The sequence below is a fragment of the Tribolium madens genome, unplaced genomic scaffold (assembly GCF_015345945.1).
Source record: "Tribolium madens isolate multiple individuals breed KSU strain unplaced genomic scaffold, Tmad_KSU_1.1 Scaffold_3;HRSCAF=73;Tcas5.2_LG2, whole genome shotgun sequence".
In the NCBI taxonomy this organism is placed as follows: domain Eukaryota; kingdom Metazoa; phylum Arthropoda; class Insecta; order Coleoptera; family Tenebrionidae; genus Tribolium; species Tribolium madens.
The window spans coordinates 10,165,261-10,178,427 of NW_025401006.1; the positions used below are offsets into that span (position 1 = coordinate 10,165,261).

At 32.0% G+C, this 13,167-nt stretch overlaps 2 protein-coding genes across 2 annotated transcripts in view; one reads left to right on the forward strand and one right to left on the reverse strand.

Annotated features, from left to right (window-relative positions):
* Window positions 1-5: 5 nt before the first annotated feature.
* On the forward strand, window positions 6-4,384 carry LOC123007123 (tetraspanin-11). The gene is made up of 6 exons (XM_044402188.1): window positions 6-115; window positions 1,802-1,967; window positions 3,133-3,354; window positions 3,404-3,586; window positions 3,635-3,844; window positions 3,896-4,384. Exons 2-6 carry the CDS (start codon window positions 1,905-1,907, stop codon window positions 4,199-4,201), a joined length of 984 nt encoding a protein of 327 aa, XP_044258123.1. The 5' UTR covers window positions 6-115; window positions 1,802-1,904; the 3' UTR covers window positions 4,202-4,384.
* A 199-nt stretch (window positions 4,385-4,583) lies between these two features.
* The window catches only part of LOC123007121 (C3 and PZP-like alpha-2-macroglobulin domain-containing protein 8), a 71,966-nt gene continuing 63,382 nt past the window's right edge, over window positions 4,584-13,167 (reverse strand). Inside the window, exons 15-19 of the mRNA XM_044402186.1 lie at window positions 11,795-12,016; window positions 11,509-11,722; window positions 7,967-8,225; window positions 6,933-7,886; window positions 4,584-6,879 (exon numbers count right to left, since the gene is read on the reverse strand). Coding sequence (XP_044258121.1) covers window positions 5,635-6,879; window positions 6,933-7,886; window positions 7,967-8,225; window positions 11,509-11,722; window positions 11,795-12,016 — 2,894 coding nt within the window. The 3' untranslated portion in view covers window positions 4,584-5,634. The remainder of the gene's footprint in view (window positions 6,880-6,932; window positions 7,887-7,966; window positions 8,226-11,508; window positions 11,723-11,794; window positions 12,017-13,167) is intronic.

Below are 13,167 nucleotides of genomic sequence, written 5' to 3' on the forward strand. Positions count from 1 at the left end.
AGTCATTGATGAGTGTACAGTGACGGGCAAAATTCATGCCGTAACATTTAAAAACATCGATTATTTCCCTGAAATTATTGGAATAGTTTATGTTGATATAATGAATTTAATTGATGTAGGTATATAATATTATCCAATACTTAGTAATAATTTTAATAATAACTTTTTTTATATTATTATTTAAAAAAAATTAGTATAGGCAACTCAATATACTTGATAAATTTGATTAATCGCATAAATAATAATTTGTTTAAGATTACAGATAATATAATTAAATATACAATTTAATGTAACTGGTTTTAATTTATATAAATGAATATTTTTAAATTAGGTTTTGAATTAGATACAAGTTTTGGAAAATTGTATTGTATTCAACTCTTGTGTTAATCAATAGGGCATGCGAAACAGTTCTATTTATTAATCATTTTGGTTAACACATTTGTTTATTAAATAACTATTGCTATCTTTTTCTTAAAATTAATTAATTAAAATTACATTATTTAGTAAATAGCATTGTATAATTTAATTTGCACTGAAATTAAAATAGCTACTGTAATACGTAATAACAGTAGCAAAATGTACATGGTATGGAAGGTTTAGAAGCCAATAAGTCTAAGTCATATTTTTTTTCAAAATGATTTATATGGTTGAGATGACAATGTATTGTTATAAATCTTTTATTTGAAAATGCACGTACTTTAAAGTGTTTGTTTTTCACCTTTGCAACGTTTTTTTATACAATTTTTTTTAAATCTTAACCATTTCATTTTTAACATAATTAGTACCATATTGGCTTCTGTACCCTTCGTAAATACTTTAGATTTAATTTGCAGAAAATTAAGAGTTCCTCAAACAATTGAGAACGTCCGACTTTTTTGAGCACAATATCTGTCTAAATTATTGTTCTGATGTTATCTGGTTACTTTACCTTACCATTCGGGTTATTAGGACAAAAAATTAAAAATTTAATTACAATTTACAGTAGATATTACATTTACCACTTATTTTTGTTAAAATTGTACTAATTTTTATTCATACAATTTGTTGTTTAGTTCAGTCATTGATCGCAGGTTAAATCGCTCTAAAATAATTAAAAGTTTTTCAACGACAGAGCAGAATCAACCAACCCTACTTCCTCTGTATCACCATGTTATAATCAACTTTTTATCCACGAAGAACTAAATTACATTTTTTTATACACTTGCAATTCTTATACGAGGTGAATAAAAAGTATAGAACAAGCGGTTTTTTTTAATAATTCGTTTTTAGAAAATAATAATTAATAAAAATTGAATAAAATATAGATAGTTGTAATTTTTAGATTATAGCTTTGTGAAAAAACGTTTTATAGTGAGTTGTCATTTAAAAAAAAAAAATTGCAAAACTCAGAAGCAAAAGAAAATTTCAGAGAATTTTATTCTTGATAAAACGTCACATTTCTACTGTACCTTGTTAATTATCTATTAGGTTTTTAAAAATAAGTAGTTTAAGCAAAAAATGTTAACTCCACACTATTTTATTTACCCTGTATGCAGGAAAGCAATATGAGAAAATTGCTAATTACAGTTATTTGTCTGTTAGAAATTTAGCATCATTGTGAAATAAAAATTTAAGATTTAGGTTGATGTTTGTCCAATGTTCTAAGCATTCTAACTTTCATCACCGACCATGTTTTCCATGCATGAACTGCAACCCCACTTCTTTATGCTCTGCTAATTGCTGTTTCCTTCCTGCCCGATTTTAATCTACTTTTGTTATTTTATACATCATTTTATTGGGATTCTGTGCACGTACCAACAAGTGTGTCTATGACTAATATGTGAATTAGTGGCAAGGATAATAATGGCTGAGTTTTCTTGACATCGAACATGTGTAGTGTATTAGGTGACAAAATTTAACAAATAATGGCTGTGTTCTCGCTTCTTGGGAGTAAAGCTATTTTAGCCATTTGCAACTTTTTACTGCTGGTAAGTATTCTATTTAAAATGTATGTAAATATCTATATTTAATTAAATAGGTAGATCTTCTAATTTAATTTATACCGGTCTTGGTAATTTAAATTGTCTGTATGTTAGTAGAATTATTGATTTTTTTATGTAGAACAGTGGAAACATTCAAAGATTCATTTTTTAATAAACAGTTTGTTAATTGTATTTTAATTCAAACTTGTTCGATATCCAGAATAGTTAATATCAACTTCTCTTGAAGATTTATAAATCTTGTACATTTAGTAATAAGCAACTTAAGCATAATGATAAAAATTAAATAAGAAACAAAAGGAATATTATTAATACTTTATTTATTAATTTTTTTATTATTAACACTTTGAAAGATATTCTTAAGAGTAAAATTAGAAAAACTTAAATCATTAGTGGTGGGTGTATAGTTGCAAACCCACAACAGTGAAAGATTTAAAAACAAATACAAAGAAATAGATTACCCACTTGTTTGTTGTTCTTATATTTTTTTAAATAAGATTTTTTTATACAATTTAAACTAAAAAAAAACTTTTTAAAACAAAAGGTACGTTTATCAAGGATTAAATAATTAATCTCAGTTCAATTTGAAAAATATAATTAGTTTTGTGGCAAAAATTAGTAGATGCTCAACTTTGTAGAAATCATTTTTTATTTTTTTTACTAATAGTTTTATCTAATTGAGAAGTAATTGATAAACAATTAGAAACGAAATTGATATTATTTTTTAATTAAATGTAGTAACTAAGTGAAATTTATTGGGTGATTACAGAAGTTAAATACTTATACCATAAAATTTTCAATTATATAAGTTTTATTTCTATTAACGTATATTAAAATTACCTATACCTATTAGTTTTAATTGACTGAATCTTGTAGTGTGTATTTAGAATTTTGCATTACGGAAAATGTTACAAATGCAGATGTTGTGAATAAAAAATAACTCGAAAAATTAAATTAACATTAATTTGTCATTTTTTAAATATTTAAAGCCCTACGTTAATCTTATATCTCGTTAAGAAGTAACAATTTCCTTTGGTTAACCTCAATTAAAAAAGACACGTTTAATTATAACGTAGCTCCGTTCATTCTAAATAGCAAATTGCGCGCGAGAAGAATCCGACTAATAATTTTTTCTTATATTTTGAATTTTCAGGCTTGTGGTTTTCTCCTGATCACAGGAGGAATGCTGGTCTTATCAGACCAAGAAAAAATCTTGCTCTCTCGGTTATTAACCTCAGGCCCACTATCAAACATGCCTCAACCTTTTCTTTATTACGTAGGAATTGGTTTAGCTGCCGTAGGTTTAATTCTGACATCGACGGGTATTTTAGGATGTTGGGCCTCTTGCATGCACAATTACTACCTACTGACATCGGTAATTAATCGGATTAAGTAACAAAATAACTCGAAATGAAAACTTTTAGTACTTCCTGATCATAATGGTCGTCCTCGTGGGTGAATGCGCCGTTTATGCAATAGCTTGGGCTTGGCCTAATTGTCTAGGTTTGGAAGTGGATCCCGAAGACTTAACCAAAAGTTTACAAAGAAATTACGGTAACGTCGAACAAGTTCAGTTCACGGCTGCTATCGATCTAGCGCAAACTTTAGTAAGATGTTTTTGTTTAATTTGTATAAATCTAAATTTCTCATTGTAGTTTAATTGTTGCGGAGTTGAATCTGCTAATGAATATGATACTTCGTTGTGGCGTTTGCAAGGTTTAGGGGCGAATCTAGCAATTCCGCGAAGTTGTTGCAAGTTGGAAAATAATAACGATAGGAAAGGATATTTGGACCCTAAACCGACAAATCTGACATTGTGCCAAGCACTCGAATCCAACAGACATGAAGAATACAGACATTTAGAAGTAATTTATTGTTTTACAACTATTTTCTATTAATTTAATAAATTGTTGTAGGGCTGCAACGATGGTCTTCAGCAGTGGTATCGCCAACATTATTTAGTTTTTCTAGGAATAGGACTAGTAGCTGTACTAGTAGAGTTTCTAGTTCTGCTAAGTACTATCTTGATGTGCACAAGAATATACAAACACAATCAAGAAGTCAAAGAAGATGCCAAAAAAATTAGTGCCGAACCAAAGACTGGGGTCACTTCTTCTATACAAACTTTCCAAAGGAGGTCTCCCACAAATGCATACAGTAATGAAACTTATGCAATGACTAATAGTTTCCGGCAGAACTACAAATTGGTGGATCGAGTATGATGGTGGATTAAAGGCTTTGTTTTTCCAAACAATGCCCGTGTTTATGATTTACGCAACGTTGAAATTGAGTCAATGTTGTGGTAACTTTTGCCGATTTTAAAAGTAATTTGATATTGATAAACTATAGTCTAGGTTAAAATTAGGGATATTTATATATTTTTGAAATAAATTTTTACATTCTTATTTATTTTTTAAAAACTAAAAATTAGTTTGAGAGAATTTTGATTTTTGGTCAAAACTCAAACTATCACTTATTGTTTTCTTGTAATTTCAATTTTCAAAATTCAGTCACCTAATTGTAGGTATTGAAGCGGTATTGAATATTACTTTATTATGTTTGTTAAACAAAATTGATTCTAAATTTCAGAAATAAACAACAGACTTACAAAATCATAATTTATTGAACTGGTAAATAATACAACATTGATATGACATGAATACGTACAATTTGGTATTTAAAATAGAGCTAAAATGCATTATATAACTTTGGCTGAAGCATTACTGAGAAAATAACATTATTTTCCTCCTATACCTAACATTGGTGAGCAGTGTACATGTTTTTAATGTATGTATAAATTCAGCAAATAACTGTGATAAAAGATACAAAGTTTTGTGCAATAGTTTATCAAAATGATGGAAAAGGATTAAATGGATCTGTTATGTACATGGTGTAAATCGAAAATCTGTTATAAAAATTTCGATGTTTTCTGGGTAATTATTTTCAGTTAATATTTATTTTGGCAACAGAGATTATTAAATTATACAGGTACACGAGTAAAAAGATCAAGAAATTAATTCGGTGAACACTACTGTCTAACTTGGACTGGAATAAAGGTTTAACGATTTGGCACATTTACAAAAATGCGTCACATTTGCTTATTTGCGTTATGTACAATTAAGACTTTTTACGTCTAAATACAGCAGACATTAAATTCTTAAGATTACCATATTTCAGCAAGTTTTAATTTATAATTAATGGGCGGATAATTTACACTTTTTCTTATGTACATTTTTAAATACATCTATCAGTGTTTGAAACGATCCTTTTTTTTCCAAATTTGTAAGTGAGTAACTTTGCAAAATGTTGACGCAATTGACTTTAGTCAGTTCTGTATGTATGTACAATTTGAGTTAATTATTTTATTTTGGCACCAACCCGCGTTTGATATAAATCCGTAGTAACAAATTACTCACTTCCACAACACCACATTGCGGCCAATCCTGTTGATTGTAATTGATTTTAATACCAAAAGACACTTACAAATATTGCTAATTGTGGTTTAATCTACATAAATTTTCAAGCCAAATCCGCATACCGATCAATAAACCCAGCAAAGTTTTTCGACAAATTATGTACAATTTACAAATCGTAAACGAGATCAGTTATTCTAATCACAACACGTATTCTTCTTAAAAAAATCAATGACAAATAATTACGTGAAACCTTGACTCCGGAGCTTCTCACCGTCGACTATTTTTGAATTCGTTTTCTTTTTAAGTTGATCATCAACGACCTCCTTTAGCATCCCCCAGAGTTCCTCCTTATCTAATAGCACGTATTGATCATTCTTTATTTCGGGAGCAAATGTCGCTAAAGACTCCTCGGAGTGCTTCCCATCTTTCTCTATGTATTTTATGGGACTGTTCTGGATTATTGTATTTATATGTTTCGGAGGAGACACGTTTTTATCCACCACAAGCTCTTTTTCCGTTAATTTTGTTGTCACTTCACTCGGTGTTGAAAATGTTGTAATTGACTCTGTTACAACTTGATTTGGCACAGTTGTAGTTTTCAAATTTCTGTCCATAACTGTAATGCTTCTACTTTTCTTCTTCAAAATTTTTTCTTCGTCATGGTGGGGTATCGCATTTTCTTCAATCATATTTTCTGTGACTCCAAGAGTGCTGCTTTCAGGTATTTCCGTTGAAGTTGAATACGGGAGTGAAGTAGACTCAATAAGTTTTCTGGTATCATTTATATTTGAAATGGATTGGTTATCAACGTTAATCGTGTAAGTGGCCACACTTAAAACTTCGAGTTTCGGTGATGGAACTGGAAGATTATCGGTTGTGGTGCTTATTGTGGTCGTGGACGCTGTTGTCGAAACTTCTCTAATACAGCTTTGAGGAAACTGGAAATATGGTTCGCTAATATCCGTTCTGTTTTTGCCAAACCAAGTAATTAAATCATCTTCGGTTATTGATTTTAGTAAGTTGCTTCCGATTTTTGTATGGAAAAATGTTTCAGCGGCTAAATCTTGTCTGCCAGCGGGATAGACTTTTGCATAAGCTGGACGGAGAGATGAGATCACAAAGGCGCTGCGGGCCATGTATTGGACGCAAACAGGACACAAAGTAGAAATATTGGCAAAAATAAACCACAATTTGTTATCATGGAAGTTATGCTGCATTTCGGACATGTCTTCCGGAGGATTTAGTAATTGTGGTGGAGTGGTTGCAAGTTCGAAACCTGAAAAAAGGGAGATTTCCAAACGGAGTATTCCCGACGGGGTTTTTCCTTTCCATCTAAAGCATGTCTTGAGCTTAAGCATCGGAAGTTTTCCTTCAATTTCTTCTACCGAGCTGCGGTCAGGGAGAATCTCCTGCACCACACCCGACCAAAGTTCAAGTAGAGGAGTCGTGCGTTGTACGGAATACGTCGAATAAGAAACTTTGCCCTATAATTATAATTGTTGGCTTAATTTGATAATTAACTCGTTTAGCTGCTTACCTGGATTGTAGCACATCCCGCCCCCGTAGCGTAAACAAAAACTTTGGTGGGAAGACTCGGCAAATGAAGACTTTGTGGCGGTTTATCTGGTTTAAGTTCTAAAGTGTCTGTGAGTTCCATTCCTGAAGTTGCCAATGAAACAGTTAAAGCCCGATGCCGATCTTTGGCCAATAAATCATACTGAGTAAAAGTTTTCACAGCTTGGTACAACAACTCCGGGTGTTTATCGAGCATATGAGATCGATAAAACAAATACCGAGCTACACTTTCGGCAAATTTCAAATCTCCGATTATGCAAAAAGTGGATAAAGCGTGAAGTGAAGCCTTGTATTCATCCAGAGTAGTCGCTAACGGTTCTTTTAGTGTTTTTTCCGATTCGGATTCGTACAACCAATCAGCGGCGTCTCTTCGCGGGACTAAATGCGGCCATCCGAATTCACCATCCTCGGTTGTAGACACATTTCGCAACTTTTCAATAGCCCAAGAGGCAGTTGCACTGCGGACTAAAACCAGTGCTAAAGCGACGACAGCGATTGTTTCTGGTGTTTCCAGTTTGGGGAGACTGTTCTCCAGGAAAATCTTTGCTTTTTGTAATGTCTCTGAATCGGCGTCGTTTTCAATCTCGATTTCGTACAATGTGATTACAGTGTCGGCAGTAATTTCGATGACGTGCTCGAGAAGAGCAATCTCCGAACTTAAATTCTTTCGCATAAAATCGGTCTGTTTTGAAGAGGGAAACTTGACGTCTGCAGGAAGTGGAGAGAATCGGCCGTCATCTTCCTGACGCAGTTGTACCCAACGTTTGATAGCTTGAATCAAATCTGGATCAATATTCAAATAACTCTGGACTTTAGTCAAAGCTTCCAAAATTGAAACCGTGGCCGTGTGACTGCCCAACATTTGGTGCTCGCTGAACGAGTTGTCCACTTTGCGATACGACAGAATGTCTTGTATCTGTAATTTATTATAATAAAATTTATATTCCCTAGTCTAATTAACTAAACTTGGGTTTGAGTCAAGATTAGAACACTTACATCACCAGGTAAACTCTGCAAAGCTTGTAAGCGTTCGGTCTTGTTGGCTTTCTTGCCAAGATGTTGCAAAGTTAAAAGCGGAGTTAAAGCTGCTAAAGCACCGGAAAGTCCACCACCTTCGATTTTCTTGTTTATGGCCGGTAAAGCTAAGCCTCCTGTTACAAGTAACTTTCCCCATTCTGAACCAGGAACGACCGATTTCGGCGTGTCTAAATGCAGAACTTGAGAAAAGCCGGCCTCTTCGTTGAAATTCCATATTCTGGAATATACGTGCCAGAAATGGGGTTAGTCACTCTTATGGTTTTAAACTTGTCACAAGTAGTTTATAAAATGTAAAAAGATGACATTCGAGTTTTGCCTGCACTGTATATGTTTATGCGGTGATTGGTGAAATTTATTCTAGTTTTGTTGTTGTGCTCTTATCGCCAAGGGTACTAAATTCTATATTAAAAATTTCCTTGTTTTCTCGTTAAAATTCCACAGCGTCTTTAAAATCATTGGAGAGAGTCTCAAACTAAAGCATCAACTAAATGAAGTGTAAAATTAAAATGGAATTCTTTCTAGAACATCAATTGTGTTAGATGAATGATGGATCAGTTGTTTAGAAATGGATAACCATTGATAAATGAATTTAATCGTAATGATTTATTTCATGTGAAATATATGAAACCAATTATTTATCGGGTGTAGTCTATAACAATTCATTTTGTGTCTTAGTCCCCAACTTCTAGTAGATTGATGATGTGGTGAACTTTGAACGGCTGACATTCTTCTAAATAGTTACATCGATCTCGCTAATACTACGTCCCAAGTTTCGCTAACGCTCCTTACTTTCTAAGAAGCTTTTATGGAAGGATTAGTTTTTGAATAGCTCATACATCGTGGAATTAAACGCTTACCGCAATCTAGGTCAAGCTTTCGCATTGATTGGAATACATTTCGTAGAACTTATTTACTTTAATTACAAAAGTTGTAATAAATTGTTTCTTTACCGAGAGGCATGCTTTTGACGTGTGAAAGAGAGTAAAAAATAAATAGCAACATCGCCCAGTTTAATTGTAATTAACTGCCTCATTTTCCTCTAGTAAATTGTTTCTGTTATGGCACATATTCTCCCTTTTTAAAAGTGCTTTTTCTGACAATCGAACAAATCGGGCAATTTAAACGCTGGTTTATGCTGCTAAGATTTTAGTTACTTGACTATTACTACAGCTAAACTGCTTCGGTATTGAAGCAAACATGCTAATTTTGGTGTTTCACATATACTCTAAATGTCTAATGTAAAAGTTATTTTTAAAACAAGGCACTACAATTTGTTTTTTTATCATGGAGTTTATGTACAGGGTGCTGCATTTTGGATGTCCGAATAGGGAATCTCCGAAACTAAGAGGTTTAGCCAAAAACGAGTTATACATTCTGGGGCTCATTTTTCGAGGAAATAATATTGGTTAAAACCGCATCTCGCTATCGTCTTTTGTTTTCGACTTTAAGACAAACATTGACATTTTAGCGAAATCTAAAAAAATTCATATCTTCGTTATTATTGAAGACACAGATTTGAAATAAGGACATTATACAGGCACTTTTTTACGTAGAATTTAATAATGTAGTTAACAATTTTTTTCAGTTGTTTGTTTAGTCGTAATAAAATAAACTTGTATTTTTTTAAATGGGAATTATAGATGGCTATGTCATTTTTAAAAAGCTTGTTTTTTTCTTATCTAAAAAATATATATTTGTAACAAATTACATTTTTAGCAAAGAATTGTCTTTGATTTTTGTTCGTAGTTGGCCATGAAAAAATGTTGCATCTTCAACTAAAAGGATTTCAACCAGTGTCACTAATGAAAGAGTTTTCTATGTACTAAGTAATGAAAAAAATGCAAAATAAATCGTAAATCAACTTATTGTCGACTAATAACATTTCTTTGTTTTTAAACAAGCTAACATTACCATTGTAACTTCTAGTGATACATAGAGTAAAAAAGCCGCTTTAATTCTTCAATAAAATATATTTTATATGACACAAAAATGACGATATGGCTATTCAAATACCCAAATTCCGTCTATGTGAAACGTTATCCTACCTTCATTAGATCATCAAAAAAATGTTTTTCTAATTGTGTTGACTGTTGACACATTTATTTTTCCTATTTTTGGATTTTTTAAAAATATGTAATAATTTTTTCTGAGGCGCTCGCATTTTTGTTCAATGCTTCTACCGTATCGTATTTTTTTAATTTTTATAATTGTATCTATTTTTTCATCTATTTTACAGTTCACAAAACTCTTATTAATTATTATTTACACATTTGGAGTGAAATAGTTTTTCCATGACCAACTATTATCAAACAAAATATGTATTTCACTTTTTAAATATAGTTATAAAAAAATATTCTGTTACAAATATATATTTTTTAGATCAGAAAAAAATAAGCTTTTCAAAATTGCCAAAGCCGCCAATGATTTCCATTTAAAAAAATACAAGTTTATCTTATTACGGCTAAACTAATAGCTGAAAAAAATTGTTAACTACATTATTAAATTCCTCGTAGAAAAGTGCCTGTATAATGTCTTTATTTCAAATCCGTATCTTCTATAATAACGAAGATATGAATTTTTTTAGATTTCGCCAAAATGTCAACTTTTGTCTGTAAGTCGAAAACAAAAGACGATAGCGCGATGCGGTTTTAACCAATATTATTTTCTCAAAATATGAGCCCCAGAATGTATCACTCGTTTTTGGCTAAACATCTTAGATTCGGAGATTCCCAATTCGGACATCCAAAATGCAGCACCCTGTACAGTTTATGTTTAGGTACATTACGTTTTTTTCTGAAATTGCAATTTTTTTACTTATTATAATCAATATTTCACACAAAAATGTAAAATTTTACAGACTATCGTTCATGGGGCGGTCAATTTAAATAATAACATATGAGTCCAGAAAAGAATTTTCTTACGGACTAACTGGAGAAAACTATAGTCTAATTTTATTTAATTGTATTAACTTATCACGATAAGCAGAAATTCTTTATAAATATCACATTAAAGTTACCATTAAAACAGAACTTTGAATTTGATATTAATTTTTCTTTAATTAACGATTCATAATTCTATATTATATTGTATTAGAGAATTATAATGCACATTTTGTAAACTATATTTTTTTACAAAACTGTTTTTTGAAAGAAAAAACAAAAAAATGACAATTAAATCGAATAAATAAAAATCTTAGCACAACTCTATAAATAATACAAGACAGTCAAGTTTTGTGACATTATGGTTATCCAATTTTCAACATAGAAGTGGAACGTTTTCTGGGAGTAAAGTGGTGGCCCAATTGCAATATTATTGCATTACCCGCGAGACCATTTTCACTTTGTCGGAAAGAAAACCGCTCGTTGGACAAAAAGTATAACATGATTAGGCCCGTCCGTGTCTCTATCGAAAAAGAGTCCGACGAAACGAACTGTTTCATTTCAAGAAATACAAAAAGCTTCGAATTTAAAACGTGGTTACCGACAAAAAGAAAGAATCACCTGAACTCTGCCGAGCTTCCCCATGACGAGGCAAAGCCCACTTGTTGTATTTTAATCTTCTTGTCCATCCTCCACTTGAGTAAAGTATTGTTGTGAGGAATCGAGCCATTTCCGAAAGCTATAGTGTTCTTCTCCCACGTGATCCAAAACGTGGACCATTCATCCTCTGATAAGATTCCCGGCGTTTCCACTCTTGTTAATTGAACGCCGTAACCTTAAGTGGAGTATTGTGGTTAATAATCTAGATTTTGTCAGGGATGAAAGTGATGAGAAGTAGAAATCTCACCGTGTTTTCCTCGACCTATCCATGTAATCATGTTGTTCACATCGCCGATGGTTAAGCGATACATCTTATCAGAAGGGGAACGGCTTTCAGCGAGAGCGATGTGAATTGGGCCGATTCGCTTAGATACTACGGCTTTCAGTTCCAGAACTATACCCTCGTGATTGCGCGGCGCCGCTACCCATTCATATTTATATTTGTCGGCGGTGGAAATTACCAAGTTTTCTGAAAACGACCCAAACTCCCATTCAGCCTACTCAAAGGGTTAAGAAACTGTATTAAAAACGCGTTCAAACAGAATTTGTAAGCTGAAACAACCTGGCAATATGAGGAGGAATTGCCATAATCTTCAAAAGAACAAACAGACTTGAATGGAAGTGGTTGGGGATTGAATGTATAGAAACTTTTTATTCATTTAACTGCACAAATCAGAAACACTCATCAAAACGGGATTCATATATTTACCTTTTAAAATTAGTTTCTATTTATTTATTGAATTTAGAAAATTAAAAAGAGGATAGTCAAATACAGGGTGTCTCAGCGAGTTGAAAAAGTCCATTAGTGACCTTTAAATGGTAAAATTTAAAAACAAATGTATAGAACATCGATAGATACTAATCTAGTGCAACACCTAAAATTATTTTCAACCATACAGCATGTCCCGAAAATAAGTTACAATACAAATTGGAATTTTTTTTTTTAATTTTGAACTTATGAAAACCAGAAAGTTACTTATCTGAGAGTCATAATAATGCGTCCATTTCAGTTTGTACTGTTAATTACTTTATTAAATAATAGGCTTCTTTAACAACGGTCATATTTACCTCACATATCTGAAATAGTCACAATTTTATTTACCTACAGAGTGTGGTTTGTGCCATAGCAGACACAATGTGTAAAGTACTAAACCTGATTGTTTTTTTTATAAGATCGGCCCCATTTTTTGTAGAATAAATAAAGCATGATGGGGGGCTAATTTTTATCGGTGACCTCTCATTATTTTAATTTTTTACACTAACACAAGTCCATTTATGCCTGATTTCATGGAAGTTACTTAATCGTAAGGAATTATTGAAAGAAACCAACGAGACGTAGAACAAAAGCAAGAAATCAACCAATACCTAAACGAAAAATACTTGCAAATTATACCAAAAAGACTTTCAACGTCGACAATAATGTTACTGTCAATGTCAAATTGACAAATTCACTCGAACATGACATTTAAATGGTGTAGTTGAAGTACATATGTAAATTAATGTTCAAGGTTACCATCCTTAGAGACCCTTTAATTGTTTCAATTTACATTGTGATAGAATTTTTTATTTCACTTTTAAGTTGGTAATGAAAAAATGAAATTGATGACGCACCGGTCTACC

Coding starts and splice junctions, on each gene's coding strand:
- LOC123007123 (XM_044402188.1), top strand. CDS start 1,905: ATGGCTGTGTTCTCGCTTCTTGGGAGTAAAGCTATTTTAGCCATTTGC. Junction 3,587..3,634: donor TCGATCTAGCGCAAACTTTA/GTAAGATGTTTT, acceptor TTCTCATTGTAG/TTTAATTGTTGCGGAGTTGA. Junction 3,845..3,895: donor AAGAATACAGACATTTAGAA/GTAATTTATTGT, acceptor AAATTGTTGTAG/GGCTGCAACGATGGTCTTCA.